General features: G+C 42.1%; 1 protein-coding gene across 1 annotated transcript in view; it reads right to left on the reverse strand.

Annotated features, from left to right (window-relative positions):
- The window catches only part of CPAP (centrosome assembly and centriole elongation protein), a 102,267-nt gene extending 78,685 nt beyond the window's left edge, over positions 1-23,582 (reverse strand). Inside the window, exons 1-3 of the mRNA XM_089666188.1 lie at positions 23,432-23,582; positions 12,263-12,741; positions 9,188-9,308 (exon numbers count right to left, since the gene is read on the reverse strand). Of these exons, the coding sequence (XP_089522314.1) occupies positions 9,188-9,308; positions 12,263-12,670 (529 nt within the window). The 5' untranslated portion in view covers positions 12,671-12,741; positions 23,432-23,582. The remainder of the gene's footprint in view (positions 1-9,187; positions 9,309-12,262; positions 12,742-23,431) is intronic.
- Positions 23,583-25,469: the final 1,887 nt, after the last annotated feature.

Genomic DNA, 25,469 nt, shown 5'->3' on the forward strand with positions numbered 1-25,469 from the left:
GCCTGCAAATTCTGCAGCACCCGTACTTCCCCTATTCACTGCCCAACCCGGAATTCACGTGGAAACCACAAATTTAACTACTCCCCTTGATTTTTTGGAGCTGTTTTTCACGAAATTGTGCATCAAAGCAATTTATATGCACAACAAGTTATCGCCGCCAACCCAAATTCAAAACTTGCCAGACCATTCGCATAGAAACCCATTACAGTTTCCAAATTTAAATTTTTGGGGGGCTTAGCCCTCAACATGGGCATTACAAAAAAAAAATTAATTGCAGTTGTATTGGTCCACAGACCCAATTCATCATATGCCCGTGTTCTCTGCTGCCATGACCAGGTATAGATATGAGAGTATAATGTGTTTTATGCTTTTCAACAATACATTCTGTCATCCTCAGGGTAACCTTGAATTTGACCGGCTCCACAAAATTCGGCCCCTCGTAAATCACCTTAACCAAAAATTTGCAGATATCTATACTCCCCATCAAAATGAGTCCCTCATTAATTTTTCTGGCCGCCTTGCATTCAAACAATTTCTCCCCAGCAAGCGTGCCAGATATGGGGTCAAGATATTTAAGACCTGTGAGAGGACAACAGGCTATACATAAAAGGTTCGAATTTACGAGGAAAAAGACATGTGGAGCCCCCCGGATGCCCAGACTACTTGGGGAGTAGTGGCAAGATAGTTTGGGACTTGGTGTCATCATTTTTCCATATGGGAGAACACTTATACGTGGCCAACTTTTGTTCAAGCGTGCCACTATTCAGACATTTGTACAATCTTGGAATTGGCGCATGTGGCACCGTGCAACCTAATATGTGCCCACCACAGCTGCAGGCATTATCCTGGTATAGTTTTTTTCGGCCGGTGATCGGCTTTTACGTAAAAGCAATCCTAGTGGCTAATTAGCTGCAGGATTGCTTTTACAAGCAGCAAGAGACTATGCCCACCTCCCCCGCTGCCTTCCACGGCCTTCTCGGGCACTCCCGTGCCATCGGGGGAACCTGAGAAGGCAGCTGGTGTTTCTGCCAGCTGACCATAGAGACCGGAATGGTGCCAATCATCTCTATAGTCTAAGAAATCGGAAGCTGTGAGCATTTCATCACTTCAGTTTTGCAGGATATAAACAGTGCCATTTGTAAATTGGGAAAGCATCTGATCACACCGATCTTGGTGAGATTAGATAATGTAAGGGCAGAGGAGATATCTAGAGTCTGATCGACACCAGATTTCTCAAAAAAGAACATATGATCATGCCCATTGAAGTTATAGGGGATATCTGCATTCCCTGTGATAGCACTAGAAGTGATTATAAAAACTAAATAAAGCATTGACCCTGTGCCGGTATGTAAACAGCGGTTGCACCATGCATGTGAGGTATCGCCACGAACATCAGATCAAGGGCAGTAACTAGAACTCCTCTGTAAATCTAAAATGGTAGCTTCTAAATACTTTTAAAGAGTTGCCTATGGATATTAAAATTGTATGCAGTTTCTTGCCATTGCATGCAGTTTTAAAGCATGTCAAGTTTGGTATCTATTTACTCGACATACCATCATCTTTTATACTTTTCCAAATAATTGGCCAATATATTTTGTTTTTGTGCATTAAAAGTAAAGAGTGTATTTTATTTTCAAACAATTTGCGTTTGAAAAATCTTTGCGTGAGTACTATGTGACATAAAAAAAATTGCAGCACTCACCATTTTATTCACTAGGGTGTCTGCTTTAAAAAAATATATAATGTTTGGGGGTTTAAATTAATTTCCGAGTAAAAATACAGATTTTTTTCATGTGAACAAAAGTGTCAGAAAAGGATCAATATACACTTACTGGGATTTTTTAACCAAAAATATGTAGCAGAATACATTTTAGCCTAAATTTATGACGAACTTTGAGTTTACTATATATTTTATATAGCCAAAAGTAAACAAATAGTTTTTCTTTAAAATTTTTGGTCTCTTTATAGCACAAAAAAATAAAAAAAGCACACAGGTGACCAAATACGACCAAAAGAAAGCTCTATTTATGTGAAAAAAAGGACATAAATTTTGTTTGGGTACAGCATTGCATGACCATGCAATTATCAGTTGAAATAGTGCAGCGCCGAATAGCAAAAAAAAAAAAAAAGAGGCCTGGTCATTAAGGGGGGTAAATTCTCAGGATGACAAATGGTTAAAATCATCTATAGTCCTCCTAAATTTCCCTATTTTGTTACAGATTAAATCATCCTTCCTTTTCTTGGTACACTTTTTGAGAGCAATGAACCAGGTGATAGGGAGGTGTAGGGTGGATTCAAGTATCTTTTTTATGTGTGTGTGTCAGTTCTCATGCCAAGAGATTAAAGTTTCCTCTGTTTTATGATCACCTGCATCCACTTTTTAGTATAGAAGGTGGATACATGTGATCATTCTTTTTGGAGGTCCAGGTCTAGAAAAGGGCATTGGTTGAGCACTGTAAGTCCCCTGGGGGAGATTTTATGATGTAAGTATTGTTCCAAGAAAAAAACATCCCACCACCGTTGGCTAGCCATGGAGAGGATGTCTTCTAATCTTTTAAACTGTACACTCAATGTTAGATGGTGAGAGCAGGGGAGCAGGCATCCATTATTAAAAAATTATGTGAGAAATAGTTAATACAATTAATCGAGCATCATATTTTTTACTTTTTCTATATGAGAGATCAACTCCATGGTTATTAGAGATGTAAATAGGCTATAGGAATAAGATACAACTCTAGCAGCACAGCAGATATGGCACAATTGACAATAAAGGAGAAATTCTGCCACACAGAGGTGAGATTATTCCAACGTGATACAATATGCATTATACACAATATGAATAATGTCACATGCCTACAAGGCAAATGACATGTGTATATGTAACTTTTATACGTATAACTCCATGCTGGAGACAGGCACGGGTTAAATGTAAATCAACAATCTTTGTATACATTTATAGTGTCTGGAAGTTTCTTTGTACTATCCCTATTTTCTCTAAAATGAGGCATTTCTCATTATAATCCATCAAATGTTGTAACTCAATCCATGTTGTACATATTTTCATACAGACACTTATGTGGTTGGACTTTTATTATTGTCATTATTATTTTTGGATTTTATTCTTAGAATTTATTCTTCTATATACATAATTTATTATATATATTTTTCCTTTATACGTTCCCCCTTCTTTATATATTGTTTTAATAGAGGAGTTCTTCTTGTCCCACGATGACGGCATGTTGTTATTTAAGGTTTCACTCATTACATGTACAATCAGGCCTGCAGAAGGTGCTAGAGGCTCCGAGCGAGTAGCCTGTGTTCTCTGTGTCTTCTGTGTTCTACCTCCGACCCTCCCTATTCTGGTGACGCCACTTTCGCTGCTGCGATCCACGCTGGTTAGCGCCGACTCTTCCAGGTCCAGACAGCGTTGGACCAGCTCTATTGCATCCCCATGACATCCGGGTGGTCTTTCAATTAGCACGCATGCCTCCACACTGTTCCAGTTTACATCCATGGCACCCTAGGTGTATGGACGGCGGTACCTGCAGGACGGAGAAGAGTGGACTCATACCCCTACACAGATGAGCTTGTCATTTTTTTTGCCTCTTGTGAGTGTTTTAATCCTATATTATTAAATACAGCATCCAATTAGTGCACTTAGCTGGCCTTCCTGTTCTTCTCCCTTTCATAGAGCACAATGAAACTAAGAAATCAGATTGCAGCTAACATTTATTTCAGGGCATAACATGTACAGTTATAGCTAATTGGTAGCTAAAGCCATCACCATTGCTTTTCGTTTCCTACAGTTTTCATAAATTACAGAGCAGCACAGTGTTATTCTAACTTTGTTTCAGTGAATCTCTCTAACAGGAACAGACTGCAATAATAAATAAACACTAACCAACCATTCTCCGCTCTAACCCAACCAAAATAAAATGATTTGTCTGGAGTTGGGCATTTACGGAAAACAGTGGTAAATAAATGATTACGTTGCCACTAATGCTTGTTGAAAATGCTGTCATACTGAGCCTCTGGTTTCAATTGATCCTAAGTCACCAGTCACTCTCTCCGGCCCATTTGTATACTTACCTGGAGCCCTGGCCAGCCACAATGATCTGAGCCTATGTCTGAAATCATCTTTTCACTACCAGCTAAAAACTGTCAATATTGCACGATAGGTGCAGCATGGATTGAGACAAGCTACATTGAGGGAAATCACAGTGTGGTCCAAATCATCAGGATAAATCCTATGGGACCACTGAAGAATCTAATCCAGCACACTTAACACAGCACTTCTGAAAGATTGAAGAGATCTCTAGGCAGCAGACACACACAAAGATCAAAGTGTTCTGACTAAGGCTGGTCATAGAGGAGTAGAAAATCGTTAGTAAATTTGTTTGTATTTGATAAAGATCAGTCGAACAAGCGTGTGACGCCATCATTGATACAATTTTTTTTATTCCCACTGGACAAGATATTGTCGTTCGTGCACAACACAAAAGGGTACATTTTTTGTCGCTCCTACAGGATAACTGCTCCTGCTAACTACGATATACAGTATTGTGTTATTCTCGATTTGTTCCACTACTCACACTTCGAAAATCATTCGCTCATACTAAAAAATTCCAACATGACAGTTTTTTGCATAAATCTTTGCATTTCGAGAATATGAGCCCACTAACATTTAGAAAGACGAACAATTGGGCGTTTCAAACAAACTTTTGAACGATTTTATACTCATCTATGGCCAGCTTTAGTATGGTGGGTGAGTAAACGTTTATCAAAAGAGAACAATTAGTAACTCACAAAAAGTAAGATGAATTATGCTCATCATGTTTCTGAAAAGGATTCCTAGCTGGGGAGGACACCAAAGAAACTGTCACAATGGATACACGGAATATAGTTTGGATGGCACCTTCAATATCGAATAGACAGCAAGGGAGAGCCAATCTAAGTGCAGCAAGGTGGAGAGGTGGACACAGCATACAATAATGGCAACTCACTATGTGTGGATGATCTCATGCATTACAGTAATTGATGCAACTGTAGCTGGGCTGAGGAGCCATCCCGGATCCCAAGATGGAGCTGCTACTGTAAGGGGTGGAGTGTGATAGCCAATGTGACCAGACAGCCTCAGGACGTGTGTCTTCCACAGCTGGGAATCCCTTTGATAACCACGATAAGCATAAAGTCATCTTACTCGAGTTGCTAATTGTCTTCCTTTGCAGCGTTGCATGACTGCACAACTGTCAGTTAAAGTAACACAGCGCCGTATCACAAAAAATGGCCTGGTCAGGAAGGAGAGTAAAATCCTCTGGAGGGCAAGTGGTTAATAAATGTTTACACACACACTACACTTAATCTGCACATTTTGCTCTTTTTGTCTGTTTGCACAGAAAAAAAAAAAAAGGCTGAAAACAATGGTAAGCAGTGGTGCACCAAAGTTAACATTCTGTACCGAAACACACACATATATATATATATACTTTAATAGAGGCGTTTTTGTATTGAAGTCAATGGAATGCGATTTTGCCTTAAAGTCAGCAGGACGTGATTTTGCAAGTCAATTATCATTATCGACACCTTTTTTTTTTTCTTTCTTTCTAACTTTCAGCGGCCCATTTATCGGTACATCACTAATGGTAAGAGACTTTTTAAACAAAAAAATGGGAAAAAAACAGAGCCATGGTATATGTGATATTTTAGAACAATTGGTGTAAAACAACTAAGTGTCACTTTAAAGCCCGCCATACGCATTAAAATTTGAGATTTACCAAAAAATTAGAATAATGAGAATCAACCAATTTGTATCCAGTCACTACATAGTTGTTGGTAGAGCTAAAGGAGATTTTAACTTGTGTGATGTGTTAGGGTTTACCAATAAAGTGCAGCAAAAGTCTTTCTGAAAAATGCACTCAATTTATATCCAATCTGATGTCCTCACACTACAAAGTAAATCTAAAGGTTTGTACAAGCAGACAAACAGGTAGCTGTGGCTACATTCAGAAATCTCGCCACCCAGGAATTTGCAGATCTTTTACATAAAGGCGTATTGGTCTTTTACAGATCACCTAGTGGTTCTGTGCGAATCAGGCAAAATGTTCTCAGACTATATTCTCTGCAGTTTGAATGTATGAATGTGGAAAATACCAAATTATGGCCACTAGATGAATCTGAGAAGCATAGTCATTTCCTATGATAGTCTACACTAGGGGTCATAATGTGGCATTTTCTGATTCACACATTCTTCATCTGCAGAGGTTATAGCCTGAGAACATTAGATTTTGCCCCATTCACACAAAACGAATGTACATGAAGTTTCGATGGACACCATCTTCCACAAATGTGCTTCTGCTGAGTTTGTGTCAAAGCAACTATTAAATGCAAAGGGCCACAGGCACAGGTTTTAATTGCTATTCTTGTGTTACAAAGGTTTACTTGTCACTACAGTGCTATAATTAAACATTTTTTGAACATGTGTTTAAGAGGCACAAACTTCTATTTTTAGGTAAACAATGCTTCATTTTAGAGTTCTGGCAATAGTAGAAAACGATGATCCTTGCTATTGTTGTTGCCCAACAAGAAAACTACAATAAATTTCTAATCCATTTAAGTGGCTTTGCTACTTCATCTCCACACTGCAGTTAGCACAGCTTTGTAATGATTTACTGGTTTCAGGTTGCTGTTGGTTGTTATGGCTGCCAGTGAAGAGGTTTTGTATACAACCTCAAAGCAACAAGAGAAAAGAAGAAAGATCAGGCTAAAATGTTAACATGAAATGCCACTTTCAACTTAGTCAAACCTAAACCACCAGCAACACATTTGCACAGTTATACAAAACAGAACTTTAAACTGATCTAAAGTGAAAAAAGTAGAAAAAAAACAAAAAGGATAGGAATGACAGTTGGAAGTTAGACATTTAAAAAGAAGTCAGCAGTGGCAGTTTTCCCATTTCTTTTCTTACAGGTTATATTTAAAATTCTGTGTGGTTACATTTCTTGCCTAGCTTTACCCTTTACTGACTGCAGCACTTGAAGGAAGATAAAGTCTTGGTATTTTTTCAAAGCAGTGCTATACACACAATTGACATATTAAGGCAGTGCTAAACACACAATTGACAGATTAACAGCCTAATTCATCAAAGTCTTAATAACACTTCAGTTCACGTTCTTATGAGCAAAGCCAATAACAATTGACTTAAAAGAGAAGTATGCCCCGCCCCCCCCCCCCCCCAATTATACTTACCTAGGTGGATGCAGCATCGATCCAATGTTGCATCTGTCCCCCACCAGCTCTAAGTGTGAGAACTCAGCAATCACACGACTGCTAGTCGCTGAGTTCTCACAGCCATTCTATAGGTCACCGCTGTCTGCCCCCCATGCTTACTGGAGAGCTGGGCTGTGGAGGGGTGGAACGGCAGTGGCTGGTTCAGCCTCTCAGCATTTTGGTGAGAGGCTTAGCCAGGTACCGTTCCAGACTCTGGGGTGGATTCCGACTTTAAAGTCAGGATCTTTCCCCAGCCTGAACCAGCTGAGTGACTTCAGTCCGCTGTCAGCTGAAAACGGGTCACAGGAGTGCAGAACGAACTGCACTCCTGTGATCCACAGAAGTACAGCCAAAAAAACTTTGGCTGTACTTATCCTTCAAGTGTAGCCTGACAGCAGATAACTTAGGCAGGGCTGACAACATTACTTGGAATTTCAGGGTAGCAGAAGCAGTGCTGTCAGCCACTACAGACGATGGTAACCGACTGCGTTTATGGAAGAATCATCATATATTTTTATGTGCCTGCAGCACATAACATAGGAAAATAGTCATGTGTTTGAAAACTGTGCTGATTTTTTTTTTTTTTTTTTTCCTACATAAACTTTGAACAAGGGCACTTTGTTATCTTCAGGCTGGTGTGGTCCCTGCAAGCTGGAAGGTTTGTTCTTAAACTTGGCAGCTTTTCATATCCATCATATTGACTACATGATCAAGAAATATGCAGATTATCTCCTGACCATTAGCAGAGACTGGAGTTGTCAGACATACTGCTAGTGAAGGAAAAAAAAACAAACAGCTTCTAGCCAGTGTTACTGAGCCTTACCACTGCCACCCAGGAATGATGGGTGTACAAAACTTCCCTGAAAAGTGTTTACTTACTGCATATTTAAATTAGAATTATGTGTCCCATCTTCCTTCAGGGATATCGGCCTGTAGCCCTTGAAGGCTGAATGAGAACACTGTGATAATGATTTTTTTTTATTTTAAATAATCTATCCTATTGTACTGTAGAAAGAAATAGCTACAATATAGGTGGGTAATACGAACAATAAAATATATAATATTTGCCATTGGCAGGTGCACAGGAAGAAATAAAAACACAATAGGATAGGAGCCCTGCCCTTCTTTGCTAACAAACTATATCTTTATTAAACTGTACCCAATAAAAGGTATATACTGTAAATTAGAAGGCAACAGCACTGCATGTTCTCAGTCTTGCTCTGTTGTCATATCTGACAGTACAGAGCTTATCCATCTGGTAAAAGGACAACCCACAAATCTGTGTCCACCAACTTCTACTAAACAGGTTGGCAATAAAAAAAAAACAAAAACCTATTGTTCAAACAATACTATGTTATTCCGAGAAACACAGAGGGAAAAAAAAGCATTAAAAATATATTTGATGATTTGTTAATACAGTTATACATTTTCTCTTTCCCAAAAGACAGACACGCAATTGAATGCATCATATAAATGTGGTTACCAATTACAACACACATGTAGAATCCTTAGGCTGCTTTCACACTGTGTTGAAAAAATGCAGTAAAAACACATACGCATTTTTTACATGTTTTTGATGCATTTCCAGTGCCTTTTCTGGATGCCCGATTCCTAAAATGCACCTGTGAAACATGGACATGTGACTTAAAATAAACAAATGCACCAAACATGCAAATGTGGTTTATGATGCGTTTTCCATTCATTTCAATGGGGAGCTCCGTATTTAAAAACCCTCACCAAAGATGCAGCATGCAGGAGTTTTCAAAACTCACCGCGCCCACAGCACAGTGGTGTGAAGAGTCCCGTTTAAATAAAAGGGATTGCACTTTTGCAAGATAAAACACAGCAAAAACTCATCAGAGTGAAAGCAGCCTTACGCAGTCTCTGTGTTACAAAGTGACAAGCAAGTACTGAGACTCACCAGAGTATACTGGCTGCCGTGACATATGAAGCAGCATTTTCTGCTCCTCCATGAGCTTCTGTAGCTGTTCAATCTGCCTCTGTTTTAGCTGCTCTTGTTTCTGTTGTTGTAGTTCTTTAAGCTATGAAATTAGAACATCATTAGGAGAAATCATACATGAAACAATCAAATGAAGCTACTGTTCTCATTTGTGCCTAATGTTCAGTTTAGCTCTGTAGTGTAATGTTATGCCCATGTTCATTTGTACTTTTGTACTGTCTGAATGGAATTTTTACAAGTGCCTTCCATTTATGTCATATGGAAAATGCTTAATAAAAGTTTGTCAAAAACAAAAGTAAACAAAAAAAACGGACTATAAACAAGCAGCAACTTTAGTGCTTTCCATACTCTGGTACATTAAAAACAGACCAATTACCCTTCTGATATTTTGTCCATAAGAGGTGAAAACCAAAACCATCTGTGCGCAAATGTGGGGCTTAAAATAGCACTATAACCCTAAATTATATTTTAAAGTGTATGTAAATGAAATCACTAAAATTTCATATAAGTGTGAAGTAATTTCAGTGAACAAGGTTTGTAAAGACATCCATTGTGGTGTGAACAGACCACAGAAACAATTTACATGATCAGCAATAAATTATATAATTGTTTTAACAAGCGTGTTAAACAGCAGCAAAAACAGTCACCAAGAAAAAAACTTCTCAGTATGAAATTACTACTGTAACGGAACCGGACCCAGACTGCACTAGGGTATTTCCGTTAGACTCCAGCTTCCCTGTCCGAACACAAATCCACGGACCCCACCGCTGATCATGCAGGAAATAGACAGCACCAGACTCTCTTAAGACAGGAAGTCAACTACTTTATTTTAACAGGGCGGGGGAAATACAACCAGGAACAGGAAACACATCATCAGGCCCTCCCATCAGGGGGAAGGGCTGCAGGAACCACCCCTACCAACCCAAGACACACAATAGAACAATGGAACAACCACATGGCATTAGATAATACAGGAACACATGCATCCCATAATAGTTTGCTGGCCAGCAAGACACAATAGAACAACGGGGCAACCATATGGCAGTGAACAATGAACAACCCCCACACCCAACCTATACATGTCTACACAATATCCGGACAGAGCACCCTGCGTCCCTTACAGGCACAGGGTGCCTTTACACATAAGAGGGATTTGGGGAGATGATACAGGGGTCCCCCACCCTCCGTCACAACTACACTTAAAAAAATACATTATAAATTCCCAACCAACAATCACAACTGCTTTTCAGGTTCAAGTGCCTTGTGGCACTCCATATGAGGAGATGTCCTGGCAAGACATAGTGGAGTATTACAAAAAACTAACCTAGTATTTAATGTGCACTTTGGTTTGTTTTTTGCAATTTGACTAATAAAAATTATTGGAAAAAGAAAACTATTAGCTACTAACACAATTGTAATTTACCAAAGCTGATCAGCTAAAAGTTGTCAAAACAAAAATAAATTCACTGCCAGGCTAAATAATATCACACCAAGCATGTCGGGTACATTTTGTAAAAACAGACAATAAGGCTGATGACAGCATGACAAAACAGGTCAGCAAGTTGAACCCTGAAGTCTGCTAATAACGTCCATATTCAATACCTGACCAAACAATGAGCAAGGTGAGCGTTACTGCCTACAATTACTAAGTAAACAGTATAACACACAAGGCATAATTAAAGTGGAACTCGAAGCTAGAGTATCAAGATAGACGGCAAATGTAAAAATACAGTATGCACTTGCACAACACGCTCAATGGATCTGTTTAGAATATGTCAAGGAGACTTTCCCATTCAAATTGATTATGTAGATCACCTGATGCATTAAATTTTGTTTACGGAAATATATGTTACAGTAATGTTATCCACACAACTCTGAAGTTAGTCATAGCTGGTATGACAAAGTTGGGAATATTTGGACAATCTCGAGTTGCTTATTATATAAACGCATCCTCTACTGAAAGTAACTATGGATTGAAATAATTGACATATATGATACAGTCTGTCAAAAGCATTAAAGTGGTTGTAAAGGCTAAAGGTTTATTTTCTTTCACGCATTCTATGCTTGAAGGTGAAAAACATTCCGTGTGCTGCTCCACCCAAAGTCCCCCTAATACTCACCTGAGCCCCCTCTTGATCAAATGATGTGCATAGGAGCCTCGGCTGTCCAGGGTCTCTCTTACCTCTGTGACTGACACACAGCAGCAGCCAGTAAGCCAATGAGGAGAGAGCAGAGGGCGGGTCTGAGCCTCTACTCTGTGTGTCTTATGGACACAGAGCAGGGCTTGGGAGCAAGCACACCAATGCCCCCATAGCAAGTGGCTTGCTATTGGGGCGCTGGTCAAGAGGGAGGAGACAGGGGTGCCAGTGGGGGACCCAAGAAGGGGATTGGAGCTGCTCTGTGCAAAACCACTGGACAGAGCAGGTACGTATGACATGTTTAAAAAAATAAATAAATAAACCCACCACACAATGAACCTTAAAGTGGTTCTAAAGTCTCATGGTTGTTTACCTTCATGCATTCTAAGTTTTGTATTTCCTCACTGGGGCTAGTGCCTTATTTGCTCGCTCGTTAAAAGAGCCCAACACTACCCTTTTCTGACAAGCACCCAATCACTAGTCAGCACACTGCTAGGTCTTTTCCCTCCCTGCTAGTCCCCAGGTACGGTGCTGGAGACAGGCTGAGAGTTGAGTAGGAGATAAACTATTAATGTTTTTAACATTGCGCTGTTTAAGTCCCCATAAAGCCCCAGACATTACTAAAAGCACCTCAGATTTAAATACAGTTTTGGTTAAATTATTTTTTTCTATCAGAACAAGTAGATTGTCATGCAAAAAAAGTAGATGGGGACCACGATTCAGTCCTTTGGACAAGTAGTTTTTCAAAATATTTCCACACCCCCGAGGAGCTTGTAACAATAAAATCATAAAGTGTATTGTCAACTTTAGTGTTCTTCTCCAAGTCACGGTGTACAATCCATTTTTTTCCCCAAGGTATGCATAAATATTACTATAAATTCTGAAGATGTAAAATTACCTGCTCGAGTTTTCTTAACAAGGGGTCATCCAGTTCTTCTCTTAATACTTCATCCTCCCGAAACATTGGTCTACTTTGTGACCTGCTTCTGCTCCCTTCCCTTTCATACAAGATGTCTTTATATACAGACATATGTCCTCTAGTGTCTGTTTGCAGTTCTGGTTGTTTGTAACTGGCTTCGCGTTGCTCTGAAGAGTCCTCAATTGGCAGGCTGGAACTTCCTGCAAATGGCGTAGGCACACGCAGTCCTGATAAGGCACTGGAAGGCCTACGAGGCAGGCCTGCATCTTGTTCTAAATTGGGGAAAGCAGCATTTACGATGACACCAGAACGTGCAATGGTGGGCATGTACTGCGTCATAAAATTGGGTTCAGTGCCGAATTCTGGAGAAGAAATCATTTCTGGCATATTCTAGAATTTGCCGACTTTTTACAGAAACTGCAGTAACGACAACATTTTCATTACCAGAGAATTAAAGTCTGAAAAATAAATAGATTAAAAAAAAATTAGTCTCGGCAATCCAATTGGGTTGATGCAAAACCATTTATGAAACTTTTAACTATTACATCAAGTCACAAATCAAGTACATTTAAAAAGTCAGCAGACACCAGGTGTTGGGTATGCCAGCTCATTAAAGCAACCGTCTCAAAACTAAAAAACGGTCAATAAAAGCTATACCTGTAAGGAATTAAATACTTACCTGTCCCACTGCTCTGATCTAGAGAAATTCAGAGCTAAAAAGTCTTCTACAGAAACCTGGCCCCCTGCAGTGATCAGTAGTACCTCCCACCAGCCTCCACATCACTACTGTATCCTGTAGTGACATAAAGCCCAACAGGAGAAACCACTGACTGCTGCAGGGGACCAAGCAACCAACACGATTAGTAATGTTGGGTCCCACAGAAGACTCCAGATAGGCATTTCTCAGGGTCAGATCGGTGCTCGGTGTTACACACAGCAGAAGAGGTATGTGTTCACTTCCTTCTTTACAGTTTTTACGGGCAAGTAAAGAAATCACATTATAAAACTTAAAGTATATGTATACCCCAACAATAAACTTTTATTCACTCCCTTTTGGTACGAAACTTAAAGCGTATGTATACCCCAACAAACTTTTATTCACTCCCTTTTGGTCTGTTAAATATACCATTGAAATTTTTTACTTATTTCTGTTCAAAAAGTAAAAACCATCTGTTAAACCTGACAAATCTAGTGAGTGCCAAACTCTTAAATCTTAAAGCACAACTCTGGACAAAATTGAAGCATCACTCCATAACCCCTACTGCTGCGGATTTTTATGTTTCTTACTAAGCAGGTCATAATCACCTAAGACCGCCATCCAGTTCCTTCACCAAACACTATTTCCAGCTGCAGGGACCACTAATACAGCTGCAGATAAGCCGATACCCTTCTCCTGGATCTTGAGAGGACCCCGCCACAAAACAGCCAATAGGAATAATCCTTGTCACGCAGGCAGTAAAATCCAAAGAAGAAAGCAAGCACAAGCAGTGCCACCCAAAAAAGAAAGCCAGCAGAAGTAAACAGAAGACTTGGTACTGGAGTGTCATGAGACAACAGCTTTAGGCAAGTTTAAAAGGACTTTCAGATATGGGTTTTTTTTCCCCCACGCCAGAGTTCAGTTACAGGGAACGGGGAGAGTGGGAATAACTGTATCCCAGAGATGGACTTTGGTCAATGTTATCATCTTGCCTGAGTTCCCGCTGTGGATTACAGAATCCTCCCATATTTATGGAGATGAGAGGAGGGGGGGGGGGGTGTTCTGCCCTAGCTGATCCTTCATAGATACAGAACTAAAGAAGTGTGCAACTAGCAAAAAAAAAAAAAGAAAAGAAAACAGCCACCACATCTGAAGAGTGGTACGATGCAACATTTAACATTTTTGTTCTTGGGTGCAGATACACTTTAGGCCTCATGCACACTAGGCATTTTTGCAGCTGCTGTTTTGGGCGTCAGACTGCTTCTAAACTCCCCTACATGTTATCCTATGTGTTCATGCACACATAGGCTTAGCAATGTTTTCTGGCAAGAGAATTTAGTGGCAGAAACAAAAACCCTCTGCTAGTGCGTTCTGGCAGAAAAACCGCTGACAGCTCCTAAACTCTACTAAAACTTTCCTAAACCCTGCTACACGCCAGTGCCCTGTATTTAGCAGGGTTTTTGTCCTTAACAACAGAGGAGTCATCAACTATCAGCAGGGTTTCCTGCTGACAGCTGAATGTAAAAAATAAATAAATAAAATAATCTGGGAAAAAAATGGCCCATGCCAAAGTTTAAAGAATGCGTGGGGCCCCCCAAAATCTATAACAGCCCCTTATCTGAGCATGCAGCCAGGCAGGTCAGGAAGGGGGGGGGGGGAATGAGGAAGCCCCCCCCCCCCCCCAAGCACAACCATCCCTAGGGAAAACAAGACTCATCAGACCAGGCAACGTTTTTCCAACCTTCTATTGTCCAATTTTGAGGAGCCTGTGCACATTGTAGCCTCCGTTTTTGGTTCTTAGCTGACAGGAGTGGCACCTAGTGTGGTCTTCTGCTGCTGTGGCCCATGTGCTTCAACGTTTGTGCATTCTGAGATGGTATTCTGCATACCTTGGTTGTAACAAGTGGTTATTGGAGTTACTGTTGCCCATCATCTCCAACCCATTCTCCTCTGACATCAACAAGGCATTTTCGTCTACACGACTGGCGCTCACTGAATATTTTCTCTTTTTCTGAAAATACTCTGTAAAACCGAGAGATGGTTGTATGTGAAAATCCCAGTAGATCAGCAGTTGTTGAAATACTCAACCCAGCCCGTCTGGCACTAACAATTATGCCACATTCAAAGTCACTTAAATCCCCTTTCTTCCCATTCTGATGCTCGGTTTGAACATCAGCAAGTCATCTTCACCACATCTAGATGTTTACATGCATTGAGTTACTGCCTTGCGATTGGATGATTAGCAATTTGTGTTACCAAGCAATTGAACAGGTATACCTAATAAAGTGAGATCTGAGAGAGGCTGCGGGCTGCTTGATTGTGTAAAGCTTGACTCTTGTTCCCAAGGAGAGGATGTCCGGAGCTGTGAAGGTGAGTGTCTTACCTCTCGTGGGGGGTTGCCAGTGTATTGGCAGGGGCGGTGGTAGTGGAAGGCTCTCTTGGGTGGTTGTGGTGGTGTGGGGGGGTTGCTGGAATGTTGTTGATCAATGGGGGAGCCAATTTTTGTATTGTCTAGGGCACTGGGGAGCTGTCCCTGCCGGGAGAACACAGTGGTTATTGCTAAAATATTCCGACAGGCTGGTTGTACCAAAGTCGTACAAGAGAATTGGTTACAATCGGCCTGCCTATAGATGGTTCAAATCTCGGCCGGTCCCTGCTGAATCGACCAAGATGTGAACCATCTATGGTTTCAGCTTTGAAGCGGATTTTACCTCAAAGTTTATGTCTTCTTTAAACAATTCTGAGGTATGAGCCATAATTCCGGCATATGTTTTTGCACTTAGACCTATGCACATCAATGCTCAGCAATAGGAATCCCATTCATTTCAATACAAGCTGTTAACATCTCTCAACTGCTTGAAAAGCTACATTAAAAGTTTGCGGCTGTGTTTTTGGCACTATAGACTTGGAAAGGAAGTACAGATAAAATGCATGATAAATGTTTTGTGCATTTTTGCTCCCTGAGAAAATTTTCTTCTCTACTCTCCTCCTCCACCCAGGAGCTTGCATCCACTTACAAAAATGCAAATACCCATGTAAAAACACCCAAAAAGGACACCTGGATATACTTCCATAAATGCTTACGATGTATGAATGGAATATTATGGAGTAAGGGTAAGCATAAACGTAACTGTCAGACACAACTGCACTTAGATTATGGGTCAGGTTATCTAAACCCAGCATTAGGCCACGTGCATATATTCATTGTGAGGGCTGACATGCGCAGAGGATTCGCTTTACCTTAACACTCCACAGACAATGCTCTATGGGTTTAGGTCACTTGTCCTGGAATTAGATCAACAAGTCAACTTATTGTTACAGTAGACAGGTAAGTTTATGTGTGATTCCAACATACCAACCACCAACTTTAGTGCCTCCTAAATTGTATAATGTAGACCTAAATATTTATTTTCGTCTATTACCACTTTAATGTGCACCAAAACTCCTGAATGCAGGATATAATAGAGGTCTACTGTGCTGAGCCCGCGGATAAACTGCAGCACATCAGTATGAAATCAGCTTTATAGGGGGCTTAGAACAGTAAAGGTTCATTTACATTTACAGTTTGGGGGTAGTAAAACCACATAGTTAACGTGTTTTTACCACCCCTGCCCCAACCGCACCCCTTTAGCTGCAGTGGCCAGGGGTGTACACATGTCGCAACTGCAGCAAGAGTTATACGCCCTGTCATGGTTGGTGGGTGTAGCACCTGTCAAGTATGACCCATTCAAGTGAGTGAGGCGGCTCTGCAAGTGCCCTGTGCTCTTGTGCAGTACAGAAAACAGAAGTACAGATTGCCTAGGTGATCGGAAGCGGAAGTTGTCCTCCCTGCCTGTAGTCTTCTGGGACACGACAGGTCCCAGAAGACTACGGGGCTCATTCACAAAGCACAGTGCTTCTCGCACATGTGCAGTGGGCACCCGGCTGTCAAGCCACAAGCTGTCACAGCCGAGTGCCCACACTGAAGATGCCGGCGCCAGATAGAGAAGACAGCCGGTGAAACCAGCTGTGGTGAGGACACCGCTGGACTGAGGGACAGGTAAGTGGCTGTATTTTAAAAGTCAGCAGCTACAGTTTTTGTAGCTGTTTTTTTTTTTTTCCAGCTAGAACTCTCCTTTACAGTTGCCTACCCCTGATCTATACAATACCCGCAGATATCTAACTCTAATTTCTCATACTATAAATAGTTCTACATATTTTCCAGATTAATGAGTCTTTAATTCATTAAGTCACACCTAGTTTTAAGCATATAGCCAGTTTTTAGATGGGGAAAGATTAAAACTGCTGTTAACTTTTTATTGCTGTGTCTCCACTGAGGAGAGTCACCATCTTTATGTACCCCGGTGACCAGTGTCACAGAGAGAGGAAGAGATGGAATACCCAAAATATTACAGACGTCACCAGAATAGGAGGCAAGTGGGGATATTTCAACACAAACTTGTTCTAGTGACAATTGCCTAAAAGGGGATTCTTCCTCACATCCTGTAGTTTCTCAGGAACTGGAAATGAAAGAAATCTGCCCTGAGATACAGATAACAAAAATACACAAAACCTGATATGGACTTTCCCTGATGGAAAGGAAGCCAGTGGGAACAACAGCTACTCAGCCACGAAATGGTAGGTCATGGAAAATGACAGAGCGGGGTCAGCGCATGCTGAAGCGCACAGTGTGCAGAAATCGCCAACTGCCTGCAGAGTCAATAGCTAAAGACCTCCAAACTTCATGTGGCCTTCAGGTTAGTACAACAGTATGTAGAGAGCTTCATGGAATGGGTTTCCATGACCGAGCAGCTGCATCCAAGCTTTACATCACAAAGTGCTAGGCAAAGCGTGGGATGCAGTGGTGTAAAGCATGCCACCACTGGACTCCTAGAGCAGCGGAGACGTGTTCTCTGGAGTGATGAATCACGCTTCGCTGTCTGGCAATCCGATGGACATGTCTGGGTTTGGAGGTTGCCAGGGGAACGGTACCATTCGCGGCCGTGGATGTCAATCACTGGGTCCCGGCCGGTGATTACCAACAATCACTGACGGGAAGGAAGACTGTTTTATTTTCAGCTTGGGCACAGTGCTTGGGATGGCTGGGCACAGTGCTTGGGATGGCTGGGCACAGCACAGCACAGCCATCCCAATCAGTGTGCTTACAATAATGCACCCCCCCTTAGTAAAACACTCCCTACACACAGTTAACCCTTTGATCGCCCTTCATTAACCCTTTCTGCCCAGTGTCAGTGCTATTTTTTAGCACTGATCACCGTATAAGTGTCACTGGGGATGTCAGTGGCACCAAGTTAGTTCCCCCCAGTGACAGAATGCCTGCCGCAGTCCCACTAAAAATCGCTGATCACCGCCATTACTAGTGTAAAAAAAAAAAAAAATTCCAGTATCTATGCCGCCATTTTTAAACGCTATAACTTTCACGTAAACCAATTAATTTACACGTATTGGGATTTTTTTTTTTTTAGCAAAAACATGTAGCAGAATACATTTTGGCCTAAATTTATGATTACATTTGATTGTTTTTATTTTTTTACTGGACGTGTTTAACCTCTAGCCTACAGGGCACTTCTACCCCCTTCCTGCCCAGGCCAATTTCCAGCTTTCAGCACTGTTGTACTTTGACAATTGCGCGGTCATGCAACACTGTACCCTTATCATTTTTTTGTGACAGATAGAGCTTTCTTTTGGTGGTGTTTAATAACCTCTGAGTTTTTTATTTTTTCTTAAACCAAAAACCACTGAAAATTTTGAAAAAAAATAATATTTTCTTAGTTTTTGTTATAAAATTTTGTAAATAAGTGATTTTTCTCCTTCACTGATGTGCACTAATGAGGCTGCAGTGATGGGCACTGATGGACACTGATAGGTGGCACTGATGAGAAGGCACTGGTAGGTGGCACTGATGGGCATTGACAGGCATCACTGATGGGCACTGTAAAGCAGCACTCATATATGGCACTGATAGGCAGCACTGATAGGTGGCACTGATGGGTGACACTGAAAGGCAGCTCAGATGGGCACTGATATGTGGCATTGATGTGCACTGGTAGGCACTGGCAAGGATGAGCACTGAAAGCTGGCACTGATGGACACTGACAGGTGGCACTGCTGGGGCTACACAGATCATCAGTGCCCTGATGATCAGTGTAGATGTCCCCTCTGAGGGATGCCGATTACCGGCTCTCCTCTCCTCTTGAGCTGTCAGCGTGACAGCTCGTGAGGAGAGAAATGCCGATAACCAGCATTTCCCTATTTTCATGCGATCAGCTGTGATTGGACACAGGTGATCACATGACCGAGCTGACGTCTTCGGCTCTTTCCGTGGATCAGTGATCCGCTGTGTCCGAGGGACACAGCGCACCGCCGATCGCCACGCGCTCCCTGAGCCACGCATGCGTGGTTAGAATGGGACGATGTCATATGACGTCCTCCCAGAACGAGAGAACCGCCTTGCACCTGTCATTGCACTATATAGCGGGCGGGAGGTGGTTAATAGCAAAAAGTCCAAAATATTGTTTCTCAAAATTGTCGGTCTTTAAAGGCTTATAGCTCAAAAAATTAAAATCGCACAGGCGATCAAATACCACCGAAAGAATGCTCAATGCATGGGAAAAAAAGGATGTAAATTTCATCTGGGTGCGGCGTTGCATGACCATGCAATTGTCAGTTAAAATAACGCAGTGCCGTAAAAAATGGCCTGGTCAGGAAGGGGGGTAAATCCTCTGGAGGGCAAGTGGTTAATCTTCATAGAATACAAAGTAACAGCAACAGTTTCAAACATGGTTGTTGCTACTACTTTGTATCCTATGAAGACTAAATAAAGAACAGAATTGTGCTGCCGCTACTACCTGTATGAACCTTATATACAAACATATTTAAATAATAAAAATAAATTTGACTATAGATACATTTTGCATTCCCTTTGTATCTACTCTGTATTTCAGCTGCAGAAACTTCAAACTGATACTCTTAACTGCATGCATTAACATACATGTTGCAGAAACTGTTAGAAATATAAGGAATGCTAAACCAAACTCTGTTATTCTAGTTATTGGATACAGAAGGCAAAGGTTAAAACCTTGTGATACATCCAGGGGTGTTGGATTTGTATCACCCGACATGTAGTTAGCCTGGGTGCAGGCAAGCAGCAGGGCTCACCTGTCAGGTACAAGCATTCGGGCGGCAGTGCTGCTGCCGATTGCTTCCACACAGTGCCAGCCTCTCCCTCCCCCCCCGTGAGGTCTCCTGAGCTCAGCTTGCCCATCTATGGGCCCGGGACCAGCTCACCACTCGGCTAGAGGGGAGGGAGGAGAGCAGACACGATCAATCCCCTCCCCTTCTTGTCCTGACCCGGAAGTGTTCTTGTGATGTCACTTCCAAGTCCCCGTTGAGAGATTCCCAGCCATGGAGGCCGGGAAAGAATGTTATGTGCTGTGATATATTCAGTGGAGCACAGGGGAGACATGCAGGGTCTTTTAGACTTTGGATGTCTCAATAAAGAGAACCTGTCACCAAAAATCATCCCATCTATGTAATGAAAAAGTAAAAAAATTGTAAAAAAATGAAAGTTACACCCGAGCACAAAACACCCCCCCCCCAAAAAAAAAAAATTGAGGCCTCCCCATACCCATATATAGGCATGTACAAACGTAAAGGCACATGCTGGGGTGCCTACACATGAAACGGTTGATTGCGATACACGTTACATATCACCGCGCACGCCAGAATGAGAGCAATAATTCTAGCACCAGCCCTCCTCTAATGCTAAACTGATGACCTTCAAATAGCTTTAAAATGTCGCCTATAGAAAATACAGGGTACTGAAGTTCATCACCATTTCATAAGTGCGCACAAATTTAACGTTTGACAAGTTGGATATCTATTTACTCGGGGCAACCTCATCTTTTATATTTTACAAAAAAAAAAATAGGGCAATTTATTGCTTTTTTGTGCCCTAAAATTAACTTACTTGTATTTTTTACTGAAATTTTGCAGTGATGATATGCGACATAAAACATTATAACTACCACTATTTTATTCTCTAGGGTCTCTGCTTTCAGAAAATATATAATGTTTGGGGGTTTTATGCCATCTTCAGGCCTAAAATTATTTTTTTAACCACTTGCCTGCTGGGCACTTTTACCCTCTTCCTGACCAGGACAATTTTCAGCTTTCAGTGATGTCGCACTTCGAATGACAATTGTGCAGTCATGCAACACTGTACCCAAACAAATTTTATCAGATAGAGCTTTCTTTTGGTGGCATTTAATCACAACTGGGGTTTTTATTTTTTGCTAAACAAACTAAAAAAAGACTGAAAATTTAGATTAAAAAAAAACTTTTTTCTTAGTTTCTGTTATAACATTTTGTAAATAAGTAATTTTTCTCCTGCACTGATGTGCGCTAATGAGGCTGCAGTGATGGGCACTGACAGGCAGCACACATATATGGCACTGATTGGAACTGATAGGCAGCACTGAAATGTGGCATTGATGGGCCCATGGCAGGTGGCATTAATGGGGCTTTACTGATCATCAGGGCACTGATGATCAGTGCCCTGATGATCAGTGTAGATGTGCCCTCTGTTAGCGTGAGAAGTGGACTGGCGAAAACCGGCATTACCTTGTTTACATGCGATCAGCTGTGATTGGACACAGCTGCTCACATGATAGAGCCAAGATCATCAGCTCATTACTGTGATCGCAATCGCTGTGCAGGAAGGACATCATATGACATCCTCCCAGAACAAGAAAGCAGCCGCCTGTCTGTCATTTCCTTATATGACGGGCAGGAGGCAGTTAAACATTTTTGAAAAATACAAAAATGGCTCTGGAAGCGAAAATGATAAAGGATAAGCCCGACACTCTCCTCTCCTGACGAGTACCCAATCGGTGCTCATTACACTGCAAGGTCTCTCTCCTCCCTGCTAGTCCCCGGGGTGTGCTTCTGGAGAAGGCAGGGAGGGGAGGAGGAGATATACAGTGTAATGTTAAAAATATTACACATTTAAGTCACCATAAAGCACCTTTTGTTTTTAAAAGCCCCAGACATTCCCAAAAGCACATAAGATTTAAATATGGTTTTGTTTTTTTTACCTGGACAAGTAGATTGTCATGAGAGACAAGTAGATTGGGACAATGGTTTAGTCCCTGGACAAGTAGTTTTTCCACACCCCTGTACATCACAAGAACAAAAAAAAAAAAAAATAGTATGGGAAAATCTCTCTTCACTTCCTGTCCCACAAACAGCAGGAAGTGAGAAGAAATTTCTCGAAGGTGAGGTGAAGTGGGAGGTTTAATACTTTCACACCATCCTAAACAAACAAAACAAAAAAAAAACTTGGGGCTTTAGATAGAGGCACCCATAGAAACACACCTCTCACTGTCCAGTGGAATGAGCACTACATATTATACAGATAAATAATTAATCATAGAAACTGATCAGTCATAACAATATCACCACCCACTATACCCATCGAGATATGGACTCTACTAGACCTCTGAAGGTACGCTGTGGTATCTAGCACCAAGCTATCAGTAGCAGATCTATTAAGTCCTATAAATTACGAGGTTGAGCCTTCATGGATTGGACTTGTTTTTCCAGCCACAGACACCCAAGTTGAATGAGATCTGGAGAAGTTGGAGGCCAAGTCAACACCTCAAACTTGTGTTCCTCAAACCATTCTTGATTTCCCCAGACCAGGCCACGTTCTTCCATTGCTCTGTGGTCCAGTTCTGATACTCATGTTCCCATTGTAGTTACTTCTGGCTGTGGCCATGGGTCAGCATGGGCACCCTGACTGGTGTGCAGCTCCCCAGCCCCATACACTGTGTGCTCTGACACCTTTCTAGCAGAACCAGATAGAACTGTCAGCAATCTGAGCTCCAGTAGCTCTTCTATTGGCTCAGAATACAAAGTCCGGGGGCTTCGCTCCCCATGTGCCCCCCATGACCCTGTCCCCGGTTCACTGCTTCTCCTTCCTTGGACCACTCTAGGTCGGTCCTGATCTGGGAACATCCCACAAGAGATGCAGAGATGCTCCCACCCAGTCCTCTAACCATTACAATTTGGTCCTTGTCAGTCACCCAAATCCTTACACTTGTCCATGTTTTCCCACAACTTCAGGGATAACTCGTTCACTGGCTGCCTGATAGATCCACCCAGGTTCAGGAATATACACTCCGAGGCTTCGGACACTCCTGCTTCCTGAACACAACCCTAAACGAGGGTTCCCACCTCACCCCTTTAACACCGAACACATATGAATGACACAGGTTCTGGGGCTAATCTATTGCAGATAAGGCACTGAGGAAGTTTAATGAGCCCCAACACCTGCGTCATTCATATATGTTCGGTGTTAAAGGGGTGAGGAGGCAACCCTACACTAAACAAGAGTTCATTAGTAAGAACGAGCCTGTCTGCACACCCCATAGAGAGAGAAGAGAACTTACTGCCGTCCCTCATACACTGGCCGCGTCTCCTCCTCACATGCTCTACCTGCAGTCACCCCGGTGCCAGGAGACTCAAACAAATATTAAATACCCGGCTCTGCTCACCCAACCCAATGCAAACAAAGCCAGTCCAACCAGCACGCCGCGAGGGATGACGGGAAAGCAGTCCGGCTCAGAGGCGAGCCCGCAGGGAGTCAACCAATAGTGACAGGGGAAGGGACTACATCTCCCGGCAACCACTGCGGAAAGTACGTTGGTCATCACAAAGGATGCTGGGAGGTGTAGCCGGCGGGAGCAGCGGAGCTGTGGCGCTCTGTTCTTATCAGTAGTGTACAGGTGCCGGGGTTACCTGTGTGCACACACCCCATATACACTGCTCAGGTACAAGAACAGGCCCTGGAGCTCACCGATACGGCTGCCAGGGCCCTATGCCTGGCTTGCAGTCATTTCCACTAGTGTCACTTCTGTATGCTGAAATGTGCTGGGACTTGTAGTTCTACAGAGGCAGGAGGGATAGTGTGAGTACAGCTGGGACTTGTAGTTCTATGAGACAGGAGGGGTATTGTGAGGACAGCTGGGACTTGTAGTTCTATGAGACAGGAGGGGTATTGTGAGGACAGCCGGGACTTGTAGTTCCATGAGACAGGAGGGGTATTGTGAGGACAGCCGGGACTTGTAGTTCTATGAGACAGGAGGGGTATTGTGAGGACAGCCGGGACTTGTAGTTCTATGAGACAGGAGGGGTATTGTGAGGACAGTCGGGACTTGTAGGTCTATGAGACAGGAGGGGTATTGTGAGTACAGCTGGGACTTGTAGTTCTATGAGACAGGAGGGGTATTGTGAGGACAGCCGGGACTTGTAGTTCCATGAGACAGGAGGGGTATTGTGAGGACAGCCGGGACTTGTAGTTCCATGAGACAGGAGGGGTATTGTGAGGACAGCCGGGACTTGTAGTTCCATGAGACAGGAGGGGTATTGTGAGGACAGCCGGGACTTGTAGGTCTATGAGATAGGAGGGGTATTGTGAGGACAGCTGGGACTTGCAGTTCTATGAGACAGAAGGGGCATTGTGATGACAGCTGGGACTTGTTACTGAGGTAGGAGGTGTGTTGTGGGGATATCTGGGATTTGTGAGTATACTAAGGTAGAAGATGCATTGTTGGGACTTGGAGGTAAACAAGGCAAGTCAGGTGTTATTAGGACAGGCTAGGCTGGATACCTAAACCTAAAAACAAAAATGTAATAGTGCAGCTTACCTAACTTTAGATGTGGTGGCTGCATTTGTTTTCTTTGCACCTGGTGATTCTGCTAGGGCCCTGTCACACTGACGCAATTTTGCTGCACTTTTATCCTGCTGAACGTGCAAAAAAAGCACAATACAAATATTTCCCTTTTTTTTATCCTACATCCAGTGTGGTGCGTTTTTAAAAGTCCTGCATTGTGAATCTTTGGCGCCGTACTTAAAAAGCGAAACAAAATCACACCTTTCATATCATCCAATGTGTTTTTGGTGCTCTTTTTGAGTCACATGTCCATGTTTCACAGAAGCATGTTGGGAGTCAGACAACCAAAAAAATGCATAAGCGTTTTTACTGCGTTTTTTTTTTTTTTCTCTTTATAGTGGAGCAATGTGAAAGGGCCGTAATACACTTCCACTCTTAGGATGGCAACACTCATTCACCCTATTGTATCAGGACCACATACAGTAACTAAACCCTTCTGTTGTCTATAATATGGAGGGGTGTGCTTCTGTAGTCCTCAGATGTAACAGAAAATGTAACCTATAACAGTCAGCACAGGCATAGAGCATGGGCAATAATCAGCTCACATGTTTCCTGGCAAAATCTTTTGCTTTTTTTAAACAGTACACAGATTTAACAAAACACTATCAACTGTATAAACAAGAAGTTCAACAGTGCAGTTTAGATACACTTTAAAAAAGCAAATATGCGTTAGCTGAAATCAATCCATTTCCAAGACTAGTTAGAACCACCGTTGGCTGTAATTAGAGCTGCAAGTCTTTAGGCGTCAGTCTCT

This window comes from Staurois parvus, unplaced genomic scaffold (genome assembly GCF_062004578.1).
Source record: "Staurois parvus isolate SC_StPar_1 unplaced genomic scaffold, SC_StPar_1.0 ptg000050l, whole genome shotgun sequence".
NCBI lineage: Eukaryota > Metazoa > Chordata > Amphibia > Anura > Ranidae > Staurois > Staurois parvus.